Genomic DNA, 27,165 nt, shown 5'->3' on the forward strand with positions numbered 1-27,165 from the left:
TCATGTACACTGTGTGTTTATTGATGATATTTGTAATAACACACAAACTTTTAAACAAACAAAAATAAGTGTGTTTGTTTCTGGGTTTCACACCGCAATTTGTTATGTGCACTATTGAACTTTTCATGAAATGCCTGTGTACTGTCGTTTTCTGGGCTTGATCTCGCTCTACTTGACATTGGTTTGTAGAGGAGCACGCATCAGACGTCAGCATTTAGTTGATTCGGCGGGTAGCCTTTTCTGTGTGAATGGAGAAAAATATCCTTCTGCTGTCAGAGAATGATGCATTATTTCAAGACTTTTGACTTTTCCATTGGAACAAATTACAGTTAAATGTTTTGTCTCTTCCTCTCCCCGTGTGTTACCACAGCTCATTTTTACTTCTTTCCCAGTTATTTTTCTCTGGTCTGTTGTTTAACGGGCAATGATGGGCTGCCTTATTTTACTGAAACTGATCTAAAACAAATTTCACACTATAAATGAACTGAACTTTCAACTTCATTAAAACTTCCTAAAATGTTGGCTTGATAAATATTCTTCCACAATTTGATTGGGTAGGTCTGTTCTCAGTCTGGTGAGAGGGAACAAATAAATCTCAATCAAAATAAAGGGCTTCTGCCCAGGTAAGCCTGTGAATTTAATCGCCTGTGATTTATACATTTAATAAATAAATTCCACACCTTAGCTTTCCCAGTCTCATATGTTTTTTATTACAACAAGCAGACTTGAAATGAATTGAGGTTAATGAAAGAAAGCAGAAAACACATTTTTGATACACATCATAAGTCTTATTAAAACAATGTTCTAATTGTTGACTGCTGCTATTACATCTTTAGAGTAAGGGTGTAATGATGTGTAATGAATTTCACAATAAGAAACATATTATAATTTTTGCATCTCAGTGCAATGCAAATTGATACAGAACTAGAAAATAAATGGTAAGATGACTTTTGCATTTATTTATTTTATTTTTTTTGGTAATTAGTTAGCATTTCTAATATTTGAATACACGACTTGCAGAATACAAGAGCTATTCAATTAAAAATACAGCTGTTTAGAAAAAGGATCAGAATTTTTTTTACTTGCAGAGTAAAGTAGAAGCTCTGTAAGCCATTGCTCTTGGTGTGGATGTGTTGGTGTGTTTTGTAGTATGGACTTTGGTGTGTGGATTGGCAGATTCTGATGCTTGGTGTTGTGTTGTTTTCTTCCTTTTAGTTATTGATCTCCTAGAAGCTTTGAATATCACTCGCTTTGTTCGAGGAATCACAAAGACCAAAGGTCGTGAACCTGGGGCATTGGCATGGCGTTTTCGCTCCCGCGCGCCTCACCTGACTCTGCCACAGGACTTCTCTCGCTACCTGCTGAGCTCCTCACGGGGTTCTCTGGGCTTACATCTGGTCGGGCAGCAAGCCAGAGACTCTGAGGCCACTCTCATCTCCCTGAGCTCTAGGGCTGCCCTGCAGCTGGACAGCCCACCACTTCTGCGCCTCAGCTCCAGCACTCGAGATGACTGGCTGCGGCTGGAATTCCAATCTCAGGAGGTTTTGAAGTCTGAGGTGTTGACACTGCCGGGTGGAAACCCTTTCTCTGGTGGTGGCTGGGTGAGGATGGGGCTGGGCCTGGAGCCCAGGAGGCTGGTGCTGTTTGTGGAGTGCAAGGAGGCCACAGTACTGGACCTGGATCAAACACTTAACCTGGAACTTCCTTTCGACCTGCAGGTCACCTTCTCCAGCACTGCAGGAGACAAGGCCAGCAAATTCACTGTGAGTATTTTAACCCCTTAAGCTCTAAAGACCAGAGCACCAAACCCAACAAACCCAAACACTGAGTTGGTGTCCTATACCTGTGTGTGATTGTTGTGAAAATGTTCTCCCTAGTTTGCAATGTCCTTGACTGCTTTTCTCTGTTCATACTGTTCTTGAATGCTCTTACACTGTCCTAGAACATTCTGCCTGTTCACTCTGTTCTAGAATCTTCTACCTTATTCACACTGCTCTAGAATTTTCTCACTATTCATACAATTCCTGAAAATGTCCTCATTCATACTGTTCTCGTATGCCCCCAACTCCAATCTGTTACCTGTTCATACTGTTCTAGAATTATCTTTCCCATTTATACAGTTCTAGAATGTTCTCCCCCCCGTATTCACTCTGCTATAGAATGTTCTGCCCCATTTTCACTGTTCTAGAATGTCCTCTCTTAGTCTTACTGTTTTTGAATGCCCCCCTAATCATACTGTTCTAGAATCTCCTGTCCTATTCACAGTGTTCTAGAATTTATCTGCCCATTTATACTGGTTCACTTGGCTTATCAGTACATTGTACAATAACTGAAAACATTAGAATATTGGTCTTTGTTGTGCTGTTGTGCCCTGGCCACTGGAATACATCTGCAGGCCCAGATTATTCCTCAGTCTCATAACTGCATACCTTAAATATTAGTTTCATAGTAGTTTTTCATAATAAGCCACCAATAACAGAACAATATAGTCCTGTAGCCTAAAGTGTAAATAGTTAAAACTCATCCAAATACATCTACATAAAAATACATGTAGTGGCACTTGAGTTGTATGTCATTGTTTACATATGTTTGCCTTATCAGATCTTTCTGCCACCTTACATGTAGCACATGAGAGTGTTTGTGTGAGTTAAAAGGAAATCTTTGCTCAGAGTGGAAACAGAGATGTCTGATATGAGCCATTTTAAAATAACATCACAACAAACAAATCTAAATAACCACCTTAATATGTAAGTGCTTATATGCTTCACAGCTAAAGCCTCTGATAAACACCATTGTAGGGGGTGGCTTGTGGTAGAGAAGTGGTTTCACAAGTTTTGTGATTTTGTACAAATTACTGATATCGTTTTGTCTCAAAATAAAATAATTTTTTTGTGACAAGTGCAAGATATGCAAGGAATTTTCTTATAAAATGTGTAAATTTGCTAATGATGTACATATGTGCATATATGAGCAGTGCACATATCCTGTAATGTGTAGGTCAGACAATGAACATTTCAAAGTACAAATGCAAAATTTACATACAAGATTTTATTGGACTGTCCCTTTTAAGCTTATACAAAATTGTAAGTAGTGTTTCTGTCTGTTATGAAGTGTTTGTTATCCGTAGCAGTGTGATTTGATTTTTGTAGCTTTACAGTAGGGACTGTTTGAATGATTCCAGGGCTACTGGCAGACTGCAGAACTCTACACCAGGGCTTATGAGAAGCGTCCATGGCTCTGCGAGAGTGAAACAGGTAAAATAAATTCCTGAGTCTGACCATGTTGAATGGTCACTTGGAAGTCAATACATGTGAGTAATTTATTCTGCTTACTATACAAACTAGGTCTACATAAAAAAGTATTGCTGTGTCAGTATGGTATCTCTCTGGCATGACATGTTCTGTAGTTTCTCATTCTGCGGATCTGTGACCTTAGAGCAAGATGATGTCAGCAGAAAGTCACACCCTCGGCCTAGTGCAGGTGTATTTAATTAAAATTCACTAAGGTCCAGTTAGAGAAAATTTCCTCAAGCAAAGGTCCGGAACATCATAATGTCTAACTTGCATCATGATTAAGTGTCATAGACCGTTTACTGAAGTAGCCTAGTAGTTATATCAACATCTTATACATTCAGCAACTGAATGTCAAATCAAATATAGTACAATTCAGTCATATTTCAACAACATTTATAGTCAGTTTTCTCTTTTTAGAGCATGACATGTTAAATAACTTCCCCCTAACTCAATTTCTTCTCTGACTGCTGTGTCTCGCCTCGTCCCTCCACAATGTGCACACCACTCACTCGAGTCTCAGTGCTCATCGTAATGCACAGATCTGATTGGCTGAGTAGCGTCACGTGATATTTACAACTCATGCGATTGGTCTGTGAGTTTCCCGGGATGCTAAAGCTACCATAATGACTAGAAAAGTTATGCTGATTAAATTAGGATCAGCCAGTCGAAATTAGAGAATTATCTATAATTATTGATTATAGGTCCAGGTCCGTGTAGGACAGCGTCTGGGTCTGGACCACCTATTAGTGACCTCTGGTCTAGTGCTTTGAGAGTTTGGTCCAGAGTTTGCAAAAATCTGCCTTTGTGGTGTTTTTGGGTGCTTATGAGGTAGTAGAGAGTAGTTTTACTGGGTTTTAGAGCATGTTTAACTTATGATTAGGCTCCACTCTACTCTGAGGATGATCACTCTCCAAGATTTATGCTCACACCTAAGAGCCAGTGCATACTCACAAAGACAATGACAGCTGAGGAAAATACAAAAGACAAAAAGAAGACACTCACTAGATATGACAAGATGACATTTACCAACAGCAATACTGACATTTAAACATTGAATACTGATTTTTTTTCTTTAAAAACTACTTCAAAGTAGTGAGTTACTATATGATTGAATTGCATCACCTAAATGAGAATATAAAGGGGGATATATATAGGGGGATATCTTTCTCAAGCACAAGCTCAAACAGTTACCCCACAGAAATAGGATACAACTTTTGGCAAATTCCTTTGACCCATAACTGACTGTCAGTACTTGGTGATTAATCAGTAAGATTAAAATCATCAAAATTAAAATAAAATGATGCGTCCCATCAAAATGCCCAGAGAGATTAAAAAGTGTTCCTTTTTATGGACAGTGTAATGTTGTGCTGGCAGGGTTGGGATAGCTACTGAAAAATTAGTAGTTAGCTCTTCTGTGGCTACTTTCCCAAAATTTGTAGCTAGCAACAATTTAGCTACTTTTCCAGAAAAAGTAGTGGCTAATTTTTAGGTACTTTTTGAAACGTAGGGCACTACTTTTTAGCTTCTTTCAAAGCACGACTGTCAGAAAGTTTGTGTATCTCCACCTGACACACCAAACAAGCCCAACTGAAAGTGTGAATGAGATACTGCATTTAGTCAATACAAGCCACACAACTTTGTGCAAAGCATTGTCAACTGTTGAAATAAAACCGCTCCAATTTAAACATTTTCCCCAAGATATGTATAGACATGATATTCAGAGTCCTTTAAACTTCACCAATACTTCAGCCTCAGAAATCCTCATCAGTGACCCTGGTTCTGTTTGGGTGAGAATCAGGCCTGAATAATCTCTCCACTGCTGCAGAGCTGCTGCGGCTCCACAGTACAACTAGATTTTTAGGTAAAATAACATAACAATCTTCATTTACTGTAAAATTGTTATAACGGACAGTTCTAACACAGTTCTCAGAATGAATCTTAAACACTGAAGTTAAGCTAATTCACCCTTTAATGCTGAAGACTGATGCGCAGACTGCTGGACACTCAGCAATGCAGATAACAAAATGGCAAAGAGAAAGATTTAAGATGAACATTGATAATTTGGAGATAAAAGAACTTATTTGCATTCATAACCACTCAGCTGGTTTCCTGATACGATTAATCTTCAACTACTCACGAAGCTGAAGTCGCTTCTCATTCTCCTGCTTCTCATTCAGATTCTCCCGTTCCACCTTAAATGGCACAGCAGTGCAATCTGGTGCCTCAGGCACTATTCAAGGTGGAACGGGAGAATTCAAACGAGAAGCAGGAGAAGAAGAAGAGACTTCAGCCTTGTAAAAAGTTGAACATTAAAAGACATTTTACAAGAAACTCGCAGAAAAGCGAGATACAAGAAAAGTGGCTACAGCTGAGCTAAGTAAGTCTGGGTTTTCGTTTATTTAATTTTTAGCCTGTACCAGGACATCAGCGCATACTGAGACACACTTACAGCCAAGATAGTAAAACAGACATAAAATGTTGTGGCTCCCAAGGTGGTTTCATTTTTGTTGAAAGGAGTCACTTCTGTCTACGCTGGGGTTTTAAGAAATTAATGTTATTGATACTAATGTATTTTTAGTTTTTACAAGGTTAATTCCATCTGAAGGTGTAATTTTCAAAAGCAGGAGGTTAGCTGGAAATGACATGTACCCTATTAGTCTGGTTACTATTAAAGCTTGATTACTCTGTTGGTCTCTATTGCTAAATTAATCCTCTGCGGTGTTTGCAAGGGCTGGTGTCTTCTTAAGAATGATGACTAAATGATGGAATGACTGGAACACTTTTTTACAGTTTGTTTGTCATTGTTTGTGTGTTTGTGTGTGTGTGTGTGTGTGTGTGTGTGTCTTCCAAATCTCTTTGCTATTCCCTCTTCTATAGAGGGAGCAGTAGCGCCCCCTGTTGATCTTACATCTTTGCTCCCTGATCTGGGTGTGGTGCATGACCAGCCAGAGCGTGTAGCTGGAACAGGGCTGGGGCCTCCAGGGACCTTGCGGGGGAGAGTGGCCCCCAGTGATCTGGCCCAGGATTATACCAGCCTAGAGGAGGCACTGCACAGTGTCAACACTATGCTGACCATGCTCAAAGCCCAGGTGGGTATTCAGGCCATTGCTGCTGTCTGAGTGTGTGTACATGTGTCATAGTGTGTCTAGAGTAGGAGTGCCCAAACTTGTTTTCTTGGGGGGCCAAAGTGCAATGTTTTTGGTGTGCCAAGGACCAAAAATCCAAAACAATATAAAAATAGGTAAGGTGTCTAGATATATGAAGTATAAAAATATGTTTGTTCTGTCATTGGGGGAGGAGTGGGGCTGGGTAACCAGTGCTGCCCACAGTGTTTCCTGTGGGCCCAAGTTGGCCGAATTTGAAGGGCTAGTGAAAATGGAGCTTGCCTGTGAGTGACTGTGCGTGTGTCTTTGTGTACCTCTAGAATGAGGACCTGCAGACTCGAGTGCAGTATCTGGAGTCGTGTGAGTGTGTGAGGCGAACCTGCACATGGGAGGGTCGTGAGAAAGAGGAAGGGTCCCGCTGGTTGATTGATAGCCACACCGTGTGTTCATGCACGTCAGGGAAAGTCCACTGTGTCGTCTCAAATGGTGAGTGATACTTCTGTCCTTTAAGCATTTAACAAAGTCATCAGCTTACTCATTATCTGTCACATCTTCATATCAGAATTTACTGATTAATAGCAAAACAGACATAATGTGCATGAACACCTGGAATATCCATCAGTTTACAGCAGAAACACTCAGTGGTTATAACACATCTGCGGAAGTCCCCCTGTTCTGGGTTTTCTCATCGAAAATTTCTTATCAGTCCCTCCTTAACAATTTATTTTTATTTCCTTACATACATTAGCAGCTGTTTATATTTAGTATTAACTTGTTGGTTTCATCAGAGTAATTGCTGGTAATGTTCCACGATACCCTTTTAATTGTTTTGAAGAGCGAGAAAGACTGTGTGGGTGGGTGGGTGGGTTGGTTGGGTTGGGTTGTGTGTGTGTGAGCACATACATGAATGTGGGATGAGAACATTTTTCATTTCTGTGAGTAGTTGCTTGTCATAAAACTATGAAATGTATAGCTCTGTGAAATCTAAAGAATCTATAAGACTGAATCCAAGAGATTACCCTCCATAGCAGAACATGGTGATTGGATTCTACACTACGATTGTCTGTTAGGGATTTGAGCTTTTGCAATGGTCATCTTGCAGATCCGTGTGATTCTGCCCCTTGTCAGAATGGGGGGGTGTGCAAGGCCATGACCTCCGACCCCTGGTTCAGCTGTTCCTGTCCCCCTAGCACAGTGGGGAGATGGTGTGAGGCAAAAAGCTTTCAGGTACTGCAGCTTAGTTTAGTGACTAGAGTAGAAAACCCATACATTCAATTTTATGAGAATGGATTCCAGTATGGACCTGTAAACTAGACACTACCAGACCTCAGAGCAATTTAGATTTTGTAGGTCTCCACTAATTAGGATGTGTAGTAGGGGTGTAACAATACGCAAATTTCACAATATGGTAGATGTTCTGACGTGTTAAGGTTAGGTCGCTCTTACTGCAGAATCCAGGACTCTACCAATGAGTAGTGGTGCAAATTGGAAACTGTCTGCCTGTCTAGTTAATTTTTTGATTCTATCTGAAATGGAGTAGCAGTTACATTCTCCCTTTAAGGTGAAATATAAAATTTGAACAAGAAGCTGGCGAATAAAAACCTAGTTTTTCTCCATGCGCCAGTAACTGACACATTTGAGTGATGTCTTCATAAATGAGTTTGCATATTTCAGGTATTAGCATTAGCAAAGTTTTTGATCCTCACTTTGTGCAATGTCAGCACACTGTCACTATTTAATCTGCTGCTCTTTATTGTGTTTGAAAGGGAAACCAAAGTGTTCCCACAAAGTATATGAATGTGAGGATTATTTAGCCTGTTAACTAGTTAGTTGATCAGATCAACCATTCAAGGTAGGCAGATTTTTCCACTTCCAAGAGCTGTGCAGAGGATTTTTAATGGTTTTGTTGTCACATTTATGAATTGATTGTGTTAAATAGAACTATGGTAACCATTCCCAGTATCATACATTTTATAGCTCAAAATCAGACAGTATTCAATACGTGGCTCATATAATCTCACATCTCCCATATTAAACAAGTGTATCACTGTGTTTATTGTGACACCCTAATGTGTAGTATGGATGCCCTGATACAGGAATCATGGACTGTGGCCAAAATCTCATTTTTTTCATGTATATATCTACTTGTGTCGATACATAAATATTCACAAAACATAAAAATCGGAGGTTACATGTACCTGGATTAGCATAATGGAGAAATATAACATTTATTTCTTTAGGTCTGCAAATGCAGCAATACGAATAAAATACACATATATTAGTGTGTTAGCCCAGTGTCACCTGAAAAATAAATACATCATCAAATATCGGTTTGAAATATATTAAACAATCCATACTAATAGGAATCCATTATCATCATGCAGTCCTAATGTATATTCCTGCTTTTGGTGTTTTCCGTGGTGAGATCCATGTATTCTCATCTGTAGGCCTGTTTCATGCCACAAGTTGAGGGTGCATGTCCTGGAAAAATGAAAACTGTTCGCCGTTGGTTCTACGACTCCACCTCTGCATCTTGTAAAAATTTCCTATATAGTGGGTGTGGAGGAAATGCCAATAACTTCCACAGCCACCATGCCTGTCAGGAGCAGTGCATCCTGGGAGCTTGCTGTTATCGACAATATCGACCAAGCCCTTCTATTAGAGATGAGAAAAATGGAATGCCAGAATGGAAGAGCAATGCCAGAGATTCCCTTGGATATAACATGACTGATATAGACCGACCGAGGGGTGAGGAAATGTGGTTGTGGGCAGACCATGATCCAAAGAATGGGAGAATCCTTAAGAAGCGAATGTTGGATTACCCCAGTAACTTTTCAGATGGTGGTTACAACATGAGCTGGACTGGGTTGAATAATGACAGTGAGAGGGGGGACTGTACTGCGGAAGGGTTTGGCCTGCAGGGGGCAGTGTTTAAGCCATATGTTTGTATGCATGTATCCGTGACCCAGTGCCAGCGCATGGCTCGGACTGGTACTGCAGAGCAGCTGGAGGTTGTGAGCTTCTCACCAGGTCAACAGTGTGGAGAATCGCACTTTGCCCCAGTCTGTGGCTGCTGGTTTAATGGGCGACTCTATCGGGCAGGAGAAGCCTTCCAGCTGGCCTGTGAGGCCTGCGTGTGCACTTACAGGGGTGTGGTGGAGTGCACCTGCCAGCAGCTCACTCAGCGCAAAGAGGTGAGAGACATGAGCCAGTCTGAGAGAGAGGAGTACCACAAGGCCATCCAGAAAATCTACCATAAATCAGGTATATTGCAGTGTACCTGAATTGTTTAATGCATTTTTTTACTTTATTCAGTTGTTCACAACTCATACCCCTGCATATTTGACTGGTTTCCCTGCTCTGATTGATTACTTTGCATGTCAATCAAATGACCATTTCCTCTCAAAGTAAGCTGTTTCTGGTCATGGTAAGCGGTGGAACACACTCTGGCTAGCACACATGAGCCATCTAATCACTTAATTAAGGTCCTCATGAGCTGAAGTGGATGTGATAGACCAGGGACTATGCTTAAATATGCCTTAAGATTAAGATTAAGAGACCCTTATTAGTCCCACAACTGGGAAATTTCACCTCCGCATTTAACCCATCTGTGAAGTGAAACACCACATACACTCTAGTGAGCACACTTGCCCAGAGCGGTGGGCAGCCCAATCCGCAGCGCCCGGGGAGCAGTTGGGGGTTAGGTGTCTTGCTCAAGGACACCTCAGTCATGTGCTGTCGGCTCTGGGGATTGAACCGGCGACCTTCCGGTCACAAGGCTGGATCCCTAACCTCCAGCCCACGACTGCCCCAGTCTTAGAGGGGTACTCTAAGACCAGGGTTACGAGCCATTGATTTAATGGTGCATTGAACAGTCTTTGTACACTTATGAATGTACAAGTTCACCCAAAGCAAGTTGCCCTTGAGAACAGCTGACAAAGCTGTGGTAAACAGGCAAATTCCCTCTTTCCTGAGTTTAACTTTCACCAGCTAGCGCTTCATTTGATATCAAGTGAACACCCAAGACCAAGCCAGCATTGAACCCAGCAGATATGTTTATTGTTTAAATGATAGCTCTAACTCTTGCCTGTAAGCACTGAAACTGGTTATGATCTTGTGTCTTTATGACTTAATGAGATCCATCAGATTGCACCATAATTATATGTGTTGTGTCTCTGTTGTGTGATCAGACATGTGGGAGGGCTTTGTCAGACAGCAGGCTGACTTCCTCCCACAGGCAAATGACAATGTCTACTTCCTGCCTTGGCATCGTTATTTCTTGTGGATGGTGGAGCGTGAACTTCGGACTGTTTCATCATGTAGCATTTCAATTCCATATCTGGAGTGGACTGTGGATGCGGGTGCGCAGGACACCTCCTCTGCTTGGCAGGCCAACATGTTTGGAGGCGATGGGGAACCCGGCAATGAATGTGTAAAACTACACCCTTTCCAGCAAGCAGAAAAACCCTGGGTGCCTTGCCTTCGGCGTCACTTTAATGCCTCCATCTCCCTGCCTGACGCCGTGACCCTCCAGATTCTACTAGCTGAACCAGACTTCCTGTCCTTCTCCCAGCAGCTGCAGGTGGCTGGTGCCCTGTTCCAGCGCTGGGTGGGGGGTCACATGGCCTCTTCACTTTGTGTCTATGACCCAGTGTTCTTGTCCCACTCTGCCTTCCTGGACCGCCTGTGGGCTGAGTGGCAGGAGAGACACCCTGAGCCAGCTTCCTTCTTCCCTCTAGAGCGGCTCTATGTTAAGATGGAGCCATTTGGTGTATCGCCAGAAGATGTGATGAAATCACGGCAGCAACTCTGCACCGTTTACATTCCCATAACCCTTGGAGCGCCTTGCAATGCCTCTTACAAGCAGTGGACGATGCAAACAGGTGACCGGAATGGCTTGAATCGACCATGTGGCATGAGCTCTACAGAGGATGGTCAAGAGCTGGCAATAGAATCTGAATGTGAGTTCAATAAACAAGGTTTCGATGCACAGGGATATGATCGCAGTGGCTTTGACTGGATGGGATGGGACCGTGATGGGTTTGGTAGGGATGGCTTTAATCGGGATCACTTTGACAGGGATGGTTATGACATCTACGGTCACAACAGATACGGCTTTAACCGAGCCAATATGGCCGCATTTGGCATGAAAGGGGATGGGACTATGATATCTTCTATGACTAAAGTGCTTGTGAACCAGCTTTTTCCAGACGGCTTCAACAGATATGGCTTCAGTCCTTATGGCCTGGATAGAGCAGGACTTGATGCATTTGGTTTCAGAGTCAATGGCTATGATAAAGACCAGTGTAATTTCTTCTTCCATGGGCCACACTATCTTCGTTTCTACTTTTATGCGCAACTGCAAATGAGTGTGGCTGAGGTGCAGTCTCTGTCCACTATTAAGCGCATCTGCCCTCCAATCAGCCTTCTGCCCCCTCGTTGGGCCAGTCGGCAGTGGATTGGGCTAGGCTTAGAGGAGAGACATCATCTGATTGATCAGGTGGAGCAGCAGTGGGAGGAGCGAAGGCCTTTTGACAAGGATTACAACCCCCACGACTCTTCAGTTAGGGCGACAGGCCTCTGGCTGCCAATTACACCTGACCTCAGGTAACAGACTCTTCATGTAGAAGTAAAATGAATAAGAAATTACACTGAAGTTAAAATGTCACAGATTCTTTTTGCTTTCATCTGCCTCTGTGTTCGTCTGTCCATCATCTTTCTATCATTTCAATTTCTGCAGGTTTTGTTTTGAGTTGCCATGGTTTTCTGGGTGTCCGGTTGGCGTAGCTCCAGTGGAGTGCTCCGATTTGTGCCAAGATTCTCTTTGTCCAGGGCAACCGGACGCCCAATGCCATGTCCGCATGTGTGGCTCCTGTTTCATTGAATGGATACACAAAGACACAGGCGAGGTTGTGGCATGCCAGGAGTGGTGACAGTCTTACCAGTAACAAAGACCCTTACGGAAGACTAAAACAATGTGGCATCCCAGCTGACCCATTCAATGCTAGGCAGAATTCTTCTGCCATAGAATTTAATAATGTACACAGATTTAAGGAAGCAGAAATGTTATGCTAAAATTCTCAGTAGTTGTAGTTTTGGAATTATTTACTTAAACCCTAAGTTGAATTACCATAGTTAAAGCAATGGTTCAGTGAATAAAATGATCTATTTTTCAATTTGCCACAGAGCTTGTGTGACCAACCAAGACATTTTGCATTTTTAGTTAACCACAAGCTTCAAGGCTAACATTGCTGTCAAATACTGGAAAACAGTAGTCAGTAGTCACCCAGATCTTTATTATAAGTATTTCCCAAAAAACATCTCTACATCTGCTCAAGCCACTTTCCTGTCTTTATTAAGGTTGCACAGAATGGTTGTCATGGTTTAGGACACATTATGACTTACTGTGAACCAATGTTGACTCTGCTTAATAAGCAACATAAACAGCTGCTTAGGGCCTTGCGGCAAATGGGGGGCCTAACAACATCTTGGTTATTACTATACCATTATGTTATCTAAGTGAAGGCAAAAAAGCACCTGGTTAATCAAAAAGAATATATGCATCTAGACCAAAAAAAAAAAACAACAGAAAATTAAAAGCGAAGATGCAAATAAAAAGCTTAAAGATAAGCTAGGTGCAGTTGTTCTTCAACAACAGTTTACAACGTTCTCTGTTAATCCAGGTTTTGATACTGTGATTAATTCTCTTGCTTGTGCGCATAAGAGCATGATGTTTATGACGAACAGATGGTCACGTGTAAAATGAGGACAAGCCAACAAAGAAGGAAAAAGAAATAATACCAGCTAAACATGTAGAGAGTAAAGCATTTATAATGGTAAAAAAGCAACACTACCACCAAGGTTAAATCCATCTAAGCTTAAAGTTAGCTGGTTAAGGAAGAAATACTGCATTGTGAGACAGACCCCTGGATAAAAAATGCTGAGAAGGTTATTTATAATTTAAACTGCAATTTATTAGAACCCCAGTTAAAATGTATATAATCTAGATAGCTTGTGGTAATTTTCATTAAGTTACGTCGGGGCTGGTAGTTTTTTTTTGTCCATAGTTTTACAGTATATCAACTAGCAATATTGGTGGGGCCCCAAAAAATCCTGCTTAAGGCCACTAACAAAGCTTGAGCCAGTCCTACTCAGATCTATAAAAATAAATAGAACTTGCAGCCAAACACTGTGGGCAGCTACTTTAGACAACAGGTGTTGTGCTGAAATCTGATTTCCATATGCATGCAAGCTTGTCACACAGGTATATGAATGCTACATAACATTACATTTACATTTTACATTTTCTTATTTCTTTTTGTGTCATTGTTACAGTGTTCAGCTACATAGTAAACATTTTGTTTATTTTTGTAGTTCAGTGTTAGTCATAATCTGTCATGAACCACAGTTCATGTCATAAACCGCAGTTTAAGTAGGTTGAAAAGTTTTGGAGATTTATTTACACAAAATATTTAGTTACTGTCAACTTCTGGTGTTTTTTAGCAACATTAACCTCGTAGCTCCAGCACTAAAATAAGACGTAAAAGCTGGATACCAAACATATCCTGGCTGAACGAATATGTGGGGTGTGTGGAAATTTGATTATTTGCTTTAACATTGCAAGAACAACATCATGTAACCATGTTTGCACTTGTTATTTATAAAAGCACTGCTCAAAATGAAGATTTGGTTTTGTTGTTGCTGTCTCTCTGGTTTTGTGTATTTTTTTACAGCTGTACGTGTAATTGTACTTTATTTATGTTGAGGGTTTGATATGGATATTTTTGCCATACAGTGAAAATGCTGATGATTACTGTCAGATTGACTGTGTGCTGTTGTTTCAGTCTATGTGTGTCACCATTAATTGTGTTTGAAAATCTATTTTTATAGCAATTAAGCAACTAAAAACATTCAAACAGGAAGAAGCCTGATGTGTGCGCATGCAAATCTGCTGTTGTTTAATAGCTGCTCCCTCCCTCTTCCTCCCTTTTGGAGCATTTCCAGTTTAGAGACATAAAGTCCTCCCTCAATTCCCTTAGCTGCTTCCACTTCTAGATATCCTGTGGTGCAGGGCTGCAGTTGTCATTTGTACAGATGCAGCTTTTTTCAGTTTTTGAGGATGCCTTTCATATTGCATGTTAGTGAAGGGAAATGAGTGAGGGTTCATTTTGAATTGAAGTCTGACCCTTCTGTCCCTCTGCCTTGCTTCTTCCTCCTCTAATTGTTTCTGCATGTCTTGCATTTTTTGTCTCTGCTGTGTCTTTATGTGTGTGATTGACCTCTTGGGTAAAGATATACAAAATCTAGCAGCATCCGGTTTCTAGCAGAAAATCATTTCAAACTAAATGTGTCATCATTTAGTTTGTTCTTTTCTTTCTTCTACTTTTTAGATTTCTTTTTCTTTGTTTATGCTGTAATGGCCTCTGAACTCTTAAGAATGATTTGTTCTTTAGGATTTTTGATTGACAGGTTGCCTGATGTGGCCGGATATGGTATTTTACAGACTGTGGCTAACTTTGAGTAATTACTAGTAGTCGGTTATTCCACATAGTAACACTCATAGCATAGTGGTGTTATTAGTGTATATTCTACAGAAACTGGTAGAATGGTTCCTGGTTTCTGTTATTCTGAAACACAACATCACACGTATGCCAAAGAGTCTTTCCCATGTAGTGATAAGTGTAAGTGAAAAGCCTGTTTCTGGACATTGCACCAGTGATCCGCAAACAATGAATGTCATTGTCAGTCGTATTGAGAAGCCTGAGCAGAAACATTTACTGTGTATTGTACTTACATCTTGCCTTTCTATTTTTTCCTGTTACTTTTTATTTAAAAAAATATAACTCTTTTAAAAGTGTGATTTTGTTTTATCAGAATAAACATGGTTAGTGTTTAATATGTTAAACTGACCAAGCAAACAATGGTCTTATCAAGTGAGATTATCTTAAATCTAGTTGATATATTGAATATTTCTTATTTAGAGATTGTTGTGAGAATATTTATAATATGTAACTTATTTGTAGACCTGGTTTACTTGCTTTAAATTACTTTACAGAAATTGTCTTATTGTTTTTCTTTTGAAAGATATTTTTATTTGTCTCAAGAAGTAATATACCTCTTTCTACTAATTTCAAGAAATAATGCTTTAATCAAACTGAAAAAAATGAACTGGCAATAAAATAAGACCATGTCTCTGGATACAACTGCTTAAAACAAGTAAAAATGAACTAGGAATAAGTTTAATAACCTTACAATACTCTCATAACAATCTCATAATGAGAATATTAAGTCAACTCACTTTATTTGCCATTACATCCAATATTAGTTGGTAAATGGCACAACATAATTGTGTTGTGCAATCGTCTTGTTAATTGGCTCTGTAGAAAGTGAGTGCAGTAAAGAATAACAGTGCTTCAACTCACATAGTTTCGTTTCAGCTTTTATTTTTGAACTCTGAATTAGTGTTAGTAATGTCCCCTGTTATGTGTTTTCCTTCACGTATTGCACATTAGATTATTCTGACTTAAATTGTCAGTGTAATTAACCCCTTAAAAGGCCAAGGCCCACCAGTAGGCCCAAAGTTTTATTACACAAATCTGTAACCAAAAAGAGCCCAACCAGTTGCTCTGAAGTCCCTGTAGAAACTAAATAATAAGCCTTAGTATGTAATACTAAGGCTCAGAGCCAGAGCCATCAGAGCTCAGAGCCATCAGGCTCTTCAACTCTTCCCTGGGGGGCCAGCAGAGAAGGGTGGAGAGAAAGGATGCTTATCTTGTGTTTCTCTATTCATCTGCACATATAGACAGCGTGCTGTACATTTAGCACTTTCTGCATACCTTGTTTGGCATCTTGCACAACTGGACACTAGACACTTTATTTGGTACAATATATACACATATTTATTTATTCATTCATTCAGTGTGGTCATTATATACTGTAACCTGTAACTTCTTGTACAGTCATTATTGCACTGCATCTCTCATCTCAGGTTATAGATATTATCACAGATTGTTGTCTTTTTTCTATTTGTATATGTGCCTGTAGATAGGACTTGGTATATTTATTCTTGTTATATGTCTACACCCTTATTACTATTACTGTACTGTGTTGTGTGTCTGCTACTGGCTGCTAAATTTCCTTCGGGATCAAAAAGTATCTATCTATCTATTTATCTACCTAATAAGCCTGAGATTTTAAGGGGTTAATGAACAAAACAGAATATCCTTTATCTGACCCACTAACTTCACCCTCCTCTAACTCCACAATCTCCCGGACACTGTTGTACTTTCCTTGATTTTAGATGTTCAGTATGCTGTATTTAACCACTGTGTGTGTGTGTGTGTGTGTGTGTGTGTGTGTGTGTGTGTGTGTGTGTCTCCTGTCTGACAGAGTGCAGTTATGAGGGCAGGATCTATAGAAATGATGAAGTCTTCAGTCCACACCCCTGCTCCAAGTGCGTGTGTCAGGTATGAACAAAAAACAAACACACACACATTGGGCGGAAGGCAGGATACACCCCGGACAAGTCGCCAGTCCATCGCAGGGCAACTCAAACAAACTATTTCAGAATTTTGTGTATTTTTATGTCTGATTATTTTCATGTAATTCATTTGATTTCGGGGGGGCGGGCCACACAGAAGAACAGCAAAAATAAAATACGAAATGTGAAATCTGTAGATCTGTCCAAAGAAGCCACACATTCAGTAGAGAATCAACAGGAGAGCAAATCTATTTAGGAACTTTGCTCTCTGATTTGTCTTCTCCTAACGTACAGCACAGCCCTAAAATACAGCCAGTACAAAGGGATGCATGCAAACCTTTCTGTGTTAATCAGTGTAGCCTTTTATACCAGCTGCACATAAAGTTTATTTTCACTTCAGTTATTTTTTGCTGCTTTCTATAGAAACATAGACAAAATAATAGGTTTAGTGGGGCATGATGATTGGGTGGTGGTAAGCATTTCCCTGCTAAATGACCCCTTGATGCTGGGCCTGGCGTTAATGCTTTAATCTTCATTACTTTCTCTCTCATTCTCTTTCCTCTCTCTCTCTCTCTCTTTCTCTCTCTCTCTCTCTCTCGCTCTCTCTCTCTCTCTCTCTATTTCTTTCTTACTCTCTCTCACACTGTCTTTTTCTCATTCTCATTCCTCTCTTTCTCTCATTTTCCTTTTAGTTTGTCTCTCCCTGTCTCTGTCTTATTCATTCTTTCTCTCATTCTCTTTTTTTCTTTCTCATTCTCTCTCTCTCTCTCTCTCTCTCTCTCTTTCTCTCATTCTCTCTCTTGTTGTTAGTCCCTTAAGCTCTAGGGTCTCATCTGACAGTCCACATTTCATTTCCTCATCTTTATGCTAGTTTCATAATAGTTCTGCAATAATGTATAGTTTTTGAATGTTATGTCTTAAGATTGACTGAATGATAAGTCTGCACCTTATTATGGAATGTTTTGCTTTTAGAATGGTAAGGTGGAGTGTGATGAGGTTCGCTGTCCTGCTCTATCCTGCAAAACGTATATTCCTCATGGTGCATGCTGCCCTGTCTGTCAGCCAGGTACACAGACAAAACACATACACATGCACATGCAAGCCTTGTACTTGCACATTTAAACAGACATTGAGAATTGTGTGAACTTTATGTTGTGAGCATATGATGGGTGGTCCAGTGCTTAGTGAGGTTGCTGATGTTACTGTCTGTTCCTTGGGCTGCTCTGTAGGCTGTGAGTATGAAGGTGAGCTCTATGCTGATGGAGAGGTGTTTGTGTCCAGAACAAACCCCTGCCTCAACTGCTCATGCTCCGTGAGTCTTTTCTCTAATGACTGAGTTTGTGTATGTGTGTCTGTGTCAGTACATTTTGCAGTGTTTTTCTATATGTGTGCTACATGCTTATTAAGCTGAGTTAGTAACAGGCATTCTTAAATAGTTAATCATGTATTTAAAGAAAAATCTGTTTTAACTTAAAGGTACTGGGTTGGCTTAAAGCGTTGAGTTAATTTAACTTCTAAAAGTAATGTTACATGTTTTAAGTTTCATTGACTTACTATTTGAAGTTCAATAAATGTAAAATTCGATGAGGTCAAGTAACTTTTTGGAGTTAAAACACCAGTGTAGTGACTGGAAATGCACCGATAATGAATAATTAATTTTTATAGTTGATTTTGATTTTAGTTTCTTTCCAGCCAAATTTGCCAATTGCATTTATTTATCTATTTATTTTTGCTGAGGTTGAAGTGCCCGGAGCTCTAAATTGTGACCTAAATTCCACTTGAAACACGGGAGTACCTTTCCAATTTTTTCTATTGGACTTTTTCAATAATGAATTCAATAAATTGCCATTTCAAAAATAAGAGGGAACTGGCTTTTTATTTTGCTTATCTTAAATATGCTTTTTAAACTAGGCTTGTACAAATGTACAGTGATTTGGCCAGTGGTGATTTTGCACTATCCTTGAGTTCTCAGGGAACATAAGCTTTGTAAGTCATTTGTATTTCATACATATTGGCAGCTGAATGACGTGTGGCTGTGATCCCTGTAATGAAAAATTAGTTGCCTATTGAAATAAGAGGGAACTGGCTTTTTAGCACAATGAGGTACATAACTATGCTATGATCTTTTTGTATAGGTGTAGCAATGTTATTCACTTGCAGAGCTAGTGCACTTACCTGCTTCACATTCTTTCACATCATAAAATTGCAACACAGATCAGCCATGATCAAAATAATAAATTGGCTTGTTGACGACTGTGCTGGAAGAAAAAAAATGTCTGATTGCCGATTCTGATTTGGACCAGTTCCAATAATGCATCCCTAGTAGTGACCATCAAAGTGATAGTTTAGCAAAAATGTTTGGTGTTTGAATGTTGCTTCTTTAGTTTTGCAATGAAGTTATTAGGCAAATCAATCTAAGACATATTGCCATAATACATAAGACATAACCCGTGAAGAAGGAGTCCACAGAGTAACCAAACAACAAAAAATACTCACTGACAAAATACCACAACAGAAAGGAAACAAGACAAAAGAACATGAGAACTAGAAAACAAACAGGAGATAACAGAAACAGAGAAAACAAAACCCCAAGCAAACACAAAGCATACACCAGGGGAATAAAAATACACGGAACAAACCAGAAACACCTGGAACTAATGAGAGGGTGGGGTTACAGACTATAGACAAGTTCGACAGGTGACAAGAGGGCAGGAATTGGGAGGAGACTAAAACCAGATCAACAAAAGCTCATGGCCTACATAAACAAAAGCACATGCATCAAGACTCACAAGGGAAGATAAATAAAGGCAGACACAGAAACAAGGAAAGACAAAGCAGGGCAAGACAGGATGTCAGAGTAATAGCTTATGTTTTGGCATTAATTTTGGGGGAAATTGTGTAAATTTGTTTTTTTTGCTGAAATATTACTTAAGAAATACCATTGCAGTTGTAAAGTGTAAGAAGTGTGGGACAGTTTTTTGTGTAAATGTTTGTGTGTGTTTTGCAGAATCATTTGGTGAGATGTAACCCTACCCACTGTCCCCCCACTCTCTGTGCCAGTCCTTACAAAAGGGCTGGGGAGTGCTGCCCAACTTGCTCAGGTATTTGATCAGACACACTCACACTCACACAGACCCTCCATCAGTACCCGTATGTATGTGCTTTGATGTAATCTCTGAGGTAAGCGCAGAATAGGCTTGATAAGCAGCAGTGTGCATAGATTCAATCACATACTTGTCTTTATTCCCACAGAATCGCTGCCTTCTTCATTCAGTGATAAACTAAAACCTCAGACCTATGCCAAGGCTTATGCAGATTAAAATCATGGGCATGCATGTGTATGCACAAAAATGTCTTTTGTCTTTTGGTGTCTTTTGAGCACCATTTTTCCTGTTATAAATTCAATCATAACTAATGACATGTTACCCTTCTCTGTTCTCCCTAGCATGTGAGCTGGATGGCCGACCCCACAGTGGCTCCTTCAGTACCATTGATGGATGCCAGGTGTGCACTTGCCGGGTATGTGGCTTATCTTAAATATGCTCTTTAAACTAGGCCTGGGCCAGTGTTATCAAATATTATGACATCTAAGCAGCAGCATACATGTGAATTATCATCATGAGGCATAACATTACATGTTTTAAGTTTCATTTACTTACTATTAGAAGTTCAATAAACTTAAAATCGAAGGAGGTCCAGTAACTAAATTTTTGGAATTAAAACAGAAGTGTAGTGACTGGAGATGCACTGATAACAAATAATTAATTTTTATAGCTGATTTCAATTTTAGTTTCTTTCCAGTCTAATTTGTCGATTTTTTTTTAAAAAATTTAAATAAAATGAATCAAATAAATTGCCACAACAGTAATAAGAGGGAACTGGCTTTTTATGTGGCTCATCTTAAATATGCTTTTTAAACTAGGCTTGTACAAATGTGCAGTGGCCAGTGGTGATCTTGCGCTATCCTCTGCAAACATAAGCTCTATAAATTATATTTTCATGAAACCCGGCTGCTCCCTTTAGGGGTCGCCACAGCGGATCATTTGCCTCCATCTTGCCCTGTCCATTGCCTCCTCTACTTTCACACCAACCATCTCCATGTCCACCTTCACTACACTTCTTTGGAACATGTTGCAGGCATCAAATTCAAAATGAGTGAATATTTGCAAAAAACAATAAAGTTTATCTGTTTGAACATTAAATATCTTGTCTTTGTAGTGTATTCAGTTGAATATAGGTTGAAAAGGACTTGCAAATCATCGTATTCTGTTTATATTTATATTATTTTTTATTTATGTTTTACACAACATCCCAACTTCATTGGAATTGGGGTTGTAAATTCAAGGTGTATTAAACCTGTTCTGTTGGCTTGTGGTGGCCTTACTGATAACTTTCATGTCATTTTTTAAATTTATTTATATTTGTAATGTATGTATGTAATGTATAAAATTCTGTGTGTTGTTTTTCTCACCAGAATGGCGATGTATCGTGTGTTGACAAACAGCAGTGTCCTGTGTTATGTCATGATGGAGTGAGGCCTCCATTTGGCTCTTGCTGCAAGGACTGTACTCGATGTGAATATCAGGGGGAGATCATTCTGGAAGGAGTCTCCTTCTCTGACAGACACGACCCTTGCAAACGCTGCATCTGCAGTGTAAGACAGCAATTTTTAATCTTCAAGCTGTTTGAATGTTTGATCTGTCCTGCTGAGCAGTATTTCTGAGTCTGGGTTGTGGAGTATACCTGCCTGTTTTCCCACACCCCATCCAGTGACCCCAGAGTAGTTATGATGTCCATGTTCAGAATAGTTAAATACTTTATGAAGTAATATTGGAGCTTTCCGTGGGCAATCGGATTTTCAACACTGTGAAAAAGAAACACCATGCTGCCTTTATTGTGAAGTAAATTATGAAGGCCTCAGATTCACCTCTAGTAATTACCTTTGGCAGGGTAATCACTAGAGGCTGCTTCTCAGGACCTGAGATATTTGTGGTGGTGTTGGACTGGTGAAAAAAGTTTTCACACACAACAAAAAGAAAGAGGACCTGTGATGGAGCCTTGAGGCATTCACTCACTAGCAATTGTATGAATAACACTAATGACTGTAATTTTTCATCACTGAAAAGGCCCACATTTGTGTGTGTGTATGCGTGGGAGTGAACGAGAGAGACTGGATCAGTCATGCAGAGAAGGCAGTAATGAGTTGTCCTAGAATAGAAAAGAAAAAAGCAATGAACTGTTTGACCCCTCCTCCTCCCACATAAAATGCACATGCAAACACAAAATAGTTTTCATTTCTAGAACACTGAACCTTGTTTTATTGCCAGGCTGACTAAACAAAAAAGAAAGACACAGAGAGTAAAGCTTTCTCTGCACTGCCCCTATCTACCCCTGTCTAGTGTTTGAAATTCTCTGTGTCTTCATGCTTGTGTAGGAGGGGAATGTGGTGTGCAGCACAACAGCTTGCCCCACGCTTGACTGCACTTTACTTGAAACTGTTGGGGGAGAATGTTGTCCCAGGTGCCGAAGTAAGTGTTTCTGTGTGTGTGTGTTTTTGCTTGTATGTTTCTGTATTTAACACAACACAGTTTTACAAATGTGGTTTTCTTTCTGCTTGTGCTAATGTAATGTCTCTGTCACATGAAGGTTGCATGCATCAGGGTAATCGCCACCAGCACAACTCTCGCTGGCACCACCCAGATGACCCCTGCAGTGTCTGTACATGCTTAGTGAGTTTACACAAGTTTATACATATGTGTGTGTGTGTGTGTGTGTGTATACATATATGTATGTATGTATGTATGTATACATATATATATATATATATGAATGGCCAGAAATGGTTCAACCTGCTGTCTCTCTCTCTCTCTCTCTCTCTCTCTCTCTCTTTCATAGGAGGGGCATGTTCAATGTGACAGAGAGGAGTGTAAACTTCCATGTACGAACCCTCCCTCTCCTCTTCCAGGAAGCTGCTGTCCTGTCTGTGACGGTCAGTGAGTTCCCACCAATCAAAGACCAAGAGCTAAAAAATTGATTGGATTCCCACATTTAACAATAGATGTTAACAGTGCTGTTGCATTTTTCATGTGTGTGACTTGTAGGTTGTGGTATGAATGGAGTGAATTTTCGAAATGGGGAGCGAGTTCCCAGTGGAGATCGATGTGAGCAGTGTGTGTGCGTGGTGAGTTAACACGCAGTGCTCAGGAGTGAACACAGAACTCTGTCACTTCAAATTACTCTTCATAGAGGATTTACAGTTCAGACATTCACTATATATATTTGTGGATGTACAGTGGTTTGCATCTTGTTGTTTTTTTTAAGTGAAAAAAGCTAATATGTCCTCTAGGCCACAACATCCATTTATTTCCATATATAAATCATAAAAAATTATATTTTATATATACACTGCTCAAAAAAATAAAGGGAACACTCAAATAACACATCCTAGATCTGAATGAATGAAATATTCTCATTGAATACTTTGTTCTGTACAAAGTTGAATGTGCTGACAACAAAATCACACAAAAATCATCAATGGAAATCAAATTTATTAACCAATGGAGGCCTGGATTTGGAGTCACACACTAAATTAAAGTGGAAAAACACACTACAGGCTGATCCAACTTTGATGCGATGTCCTTAAAACAAGTCAAAATGAGGCTCAGTATTGTGTGTGACCTCCATGTGCCTGTATGACCTCCCTACAACGCCTGGGCATGCTCCTGATGAGGTGGCAGATGGTCTCCTGAGGGATCTCCTCCCAGTCCTGGACTAAAGCATCCACCAACTCCTGGACAGTCTGTGGTGCAACGTGGCGTTGGTGGATGGAGCGAGACATGATGTCCCAGATGTGCTCAATCAGATTCAGGTCTGGGGAACGGGCAGGCCAGTCCATAGCTTCAATGCCTTCATCTTGCAGGAACTGCTGACATACTTCAGCCACATGAGGTCTAGCATTGTCCTGCATTAGGAGGAACCCAGGGCCAACCGCACCAGCACATGGTCTCACAAGGGGTCTGAGGATCTCATCTCGGTCCCTAATGGCAGTCAGGCTACCTCTGGCGAGCTGTGCAGCCCTCCAAAGAAATGCCACCCCACACCATTATTGACCCACTGCCAAATGTCGTCATGCTGAAGGATCTTGCAGGCAGCAGATCGCTCTCCATGGCGTCTCCAGGCTCTGTCACGTCTGTCACATGTGCTCAGTGTGAACCTGCTTTCATCTGTGAAGAACACAGGGCGCCAGTGGCGAATTTGCCAATCCTGGTGTTCTCTGGCAAATGCCAAGTGTCCTGCATGGTGTTGGGCTGTGAGCACAACCCCCATCTGTGGACATCGGGCCCTCATACCATCCTCATGGAGTCGGTTTCTAACCGTTTGTGCAGACACATGCACATTTGTGACCATTTTGCAGGGCTCTGGCAGTGCTCCTCCTGTTCCTCCTTGCACAAAGGCGGAGGTAGCAGTCCTGCTGCTGGGTTGTTGCCCTCCTACGGCCTCCTCCACATCTCCTGGTGTACTGGCCTGTCTCCTGGTAGCGCCTCCAGCCTCTGGATACTATGCTGACAGACACAGCAAACCTTCTTGCCACAGCTCGCATTGATGTGCCATCCTGGATGAGCTGCACTACCTGAGCCACTTGTGTGGGTTGTAGAGTCCGTCTCATGCTACCACGAGTGTGAAAGCACCACCAACATTCAAAAGTGACCAAAACATCAGCCAGAAAGCAGAAAGGTACTGAGAAGTGGTCTGTGGTCCCCACCTGCAGAACCACTCCTTTATTGAGTGTGTCTTGCTATTTGCCAATCATTTCCACCTGTTGTCTGTTCCATTTGCACAACAGCATGTGAAATTGATTCTCAGTCAGTGTTGCTTCCTAAGTGGACAGTTTGATTTCAGAGAGGTTTGATTTACTTGGAGTTATATTGTGTTGTTTAAGTGTTCCCTTTATTTTTTTGAGCAGTATATATATATATATATATATATATACAAAATTGTGCATTAAATATGCAGAAGTGTGTTTACTGTGGAGAATGTCTACTTCTTTTCACTTCAAAAAGTTTGGCATATGACATAATTGCATATTTATTTCTGACAGCAACAATAGATTGTAAGATTATTTAGTTTGGGGTAGGATTAAGCAGCATACATTTCTATTCAAAGGTTTGAAATTAATATATTCAATAATATAAAAACTTTGGTTACAGACAAACTAAGAAGCTGTCAATAAAAATAATATTAAGTGTATCCAGAATGATGAACAAGGCTAAAAAAGTGGATATTTTGACAAAAATAATGTAAATAAATATAATTACAGTATATTATATATTTTATTTAATAGCTTCTTTTTCACTGATTATTTTTGAAATATTGAATAAAACATCTTAAACTACTTTTAACAATTAGCAATATTTAAATCCATATCATGGAGATTATTACTGTATATACAATAGCCAAAATGAATAATAATGTAATGTATAGTATATTAACAGTGTATTACTTGTGTACAAGGGACTCAGCACAGTTAAAGTTGATTAAGAAACAGGCACTTTACCTTCATATCAGATATGCTCTTATATGTGTGTGTGCATGTCTCAGAATGGAAACGTTCAGTGTGAGCACCTCCCTTGCCCTGCCACGATTTGCTCTCATCCTGTCAGAAGAGCAGGAGACTGTTGCCCACGGTAACTCACACAGTATTCTTCTTCAACAGTGACGAGAATCTGAGACAGCTCCTTCACACCCCCTGACATTTATTTGTGTGTGTGTGTGTGTGTGTGTGTGTGTGTGTGTGTGTGTGTCTGTACACGTGCAGGTGTGAACAGTGTAATTATGAGTCTGAACAATATTCACATGGACAAAGCTTTACCTCTAAACAGAACCCCTGCTTGAACTGCCACTGTTCAGTAAGTATGTCTTTTTTACAGTAGGATGTGACTGTTAGGCCTCATGATAGATTCTCTAAAAATTATTGTCATCACCAATTTAAATACAAGCATGATATGGCAAAAGTAGTTGCTGACTAATTGCGATCAGGCAGTTATGTAATAATTGTGACGGACCGAGTGACTGACCTAGTGACCTTTTTTCACCATATTATTTTTCCATGGATCTCCTTTTGAATGTTTGCATGTCTGTATGTGTGCAAGTGTTTGAATATCATTGCTGTCATAACAGAAGCTTGTACCTCCATTTTTATCTGTTTTTTTGTAATATTAAAATTCCAGCTGCTGTTTACACTATTTAAAAATTTTGTGATGAGGAGACCAGTTACAAAGGTCCAAAAAGGTTTAAAATAAACATCCTAAGATCAACTTGAATTGAAAGTTAAGCACCCTTTGTCTTTTGTATGTGAAGTTGCTTTTTTGGAGAGTTTTTGTTCTGATAATGATAATATGTGTATGTGTAACCAGGCTGGTGAGGTGGTGTGTGAAAATACAGAGTCTTCATGCCCCCCTCTTCACTGTGCACACCCAGCAAGACGACATGGCGAGTGCTGCCCCACGTGTGACAGTGAGTAACCTACACACAGTTGTTACCCTTGTGTTTATAGTAGTTTGTTAGTGATTCCACAAAGCAGCATGAAACCCCAGAGGTGCTAGGGAACTCTGATCTGTGCTCTTACTGTGTGTGTGCAGTGTGTGAATATGAGAGAAGAGTGTATGCTGATGGGAAGGAGTTCAACCCACTAGGAGATGGACCCTGTCTAAAGTGTACCTGCGAGGTAAGGTATATACATGTATAATACATAACATACATATAACACATGCAGTACACACAATACATACAATACAAATTCACTAAAAAACAGTTCTGGAATGCAGTGGTGCAAAATCAGTGCGGGATGGGGAGGAACATGTCTCACTTCTATGCAAAATAATTTTATCCAGGTCTGGGATGTTTATAAAAAAAATTAGACTAGATAAAATCACACGTGTTGCAATTTTAATTATAGCCTATATATCAAAGTTTTAATGGAGGAATTTAATCCAATAACGTGACCCTATCTGGATTAAGCACTTAAAGATGATGATTTAATCCAGTAACACAGAGCTCATGAACCGCCTTTATTTGAGGCAGACAAAAAAGAAGCAGCTCATGTGCTTTTAAGGTTTACATGAAATTTGCGACCACAACTATTAACTGGCTGTCTGGTACATTTTGTTCATCACAGAAACTTCAAGCCAGAAAAAAAGCAGATATGCTGGTGTTATTGGCCAAAAAACAGGCCTTGACCTTAATTATTAATCATTAATTGATTTATAGCCACAATATTGGTGAGAAACGT

The 27,165-nt window shown here is 40.1% G+C and overlaps 1 protein-coding gene across 1 annotated transcript in view; it reads left to right on the forward strand.

The window, feature by feature from the left end:
- LOC108438363 (kielin cysteine rich BMP regulator) overlaps positions 1-27,165 on the forward strand; it is a 48,589-nt gene that overhangs the window by 2,071 nt on the left and 19,353 nt on the right. The window contains exons 2-19 of the mRNA XM_017716170.2: positions 1,216-1,763; positions 3,182-3,254; positions 6,171-6,382; positions 6,718-6,883; positions 16,787-16,863; positions 17,850-17,943; positions 18,107-18,189; positions 19,885-19,978; positions 20,323-20,396; positions 21,352-21,531; positions 22,312-22,405; positions 22,524-22,606; positions 22,773-22,866; positions 22,979-23,058; positions 25,476-25,561; positions 25,693-25,783; positions 26,291-26,390; positions 26,516-26,601. Coding sequence (XP_017571659.1) covers positions 1,216-1,763; positions 3,182-3,254; positions 6,171-6,382; positions 6,718-6,883; positions 16,787-16,863; positions 17,850-17,943; positions 18,107-18,189; positions 19,885-19,978; positions 20,323-20,396; positions 21,352-21,531; positions 22,312-22,405; positions 22,524-22,606; positions 22,773-22,866; positions 22,979-23,058; positions 25,476-25,561; positions 25,693-25,783; positions 26,291-26,390; positions 26,516-26,601 — 2,315 coding nt within the window. The remainder of the gene's footprint in view (positions 1-1,215; positions 1,764-3,181; positions 3,255-6,170; positions 6,383-6,717; positions 6,884-16,786; positions 16,864-17,849; positions 17,944-18,106; positions 18,190-19,884; positions 19,979-20,322; positions 20,397-21,351; positions 21,532-22,311; positions 22,406-22,523; positions 22,607-22,772; positions 22,867-22,978; positions 23,059-25,475; positions 25,562-25,692; positions 25,784-26,290; positions 26,391-26,515; positions 26,602-27,165) is intronic.

Source organism: Pygocentrus nattereri, chromosome 7 (genome assembly GCF_015220715.1).
Source record: "Pygocentrus nattereri isolate fPygNat1 chromosome 7, fPygNat1.pri, whole genome shotgun sequence".
NCBI classification, from domain to species: domain Eukaryota; kingdom Metazoa; phylum Chordata; class Actinopteri; order Characiformes; family Serrasalmidae; genus Pygocentrus; species Pygocentrus nattereri.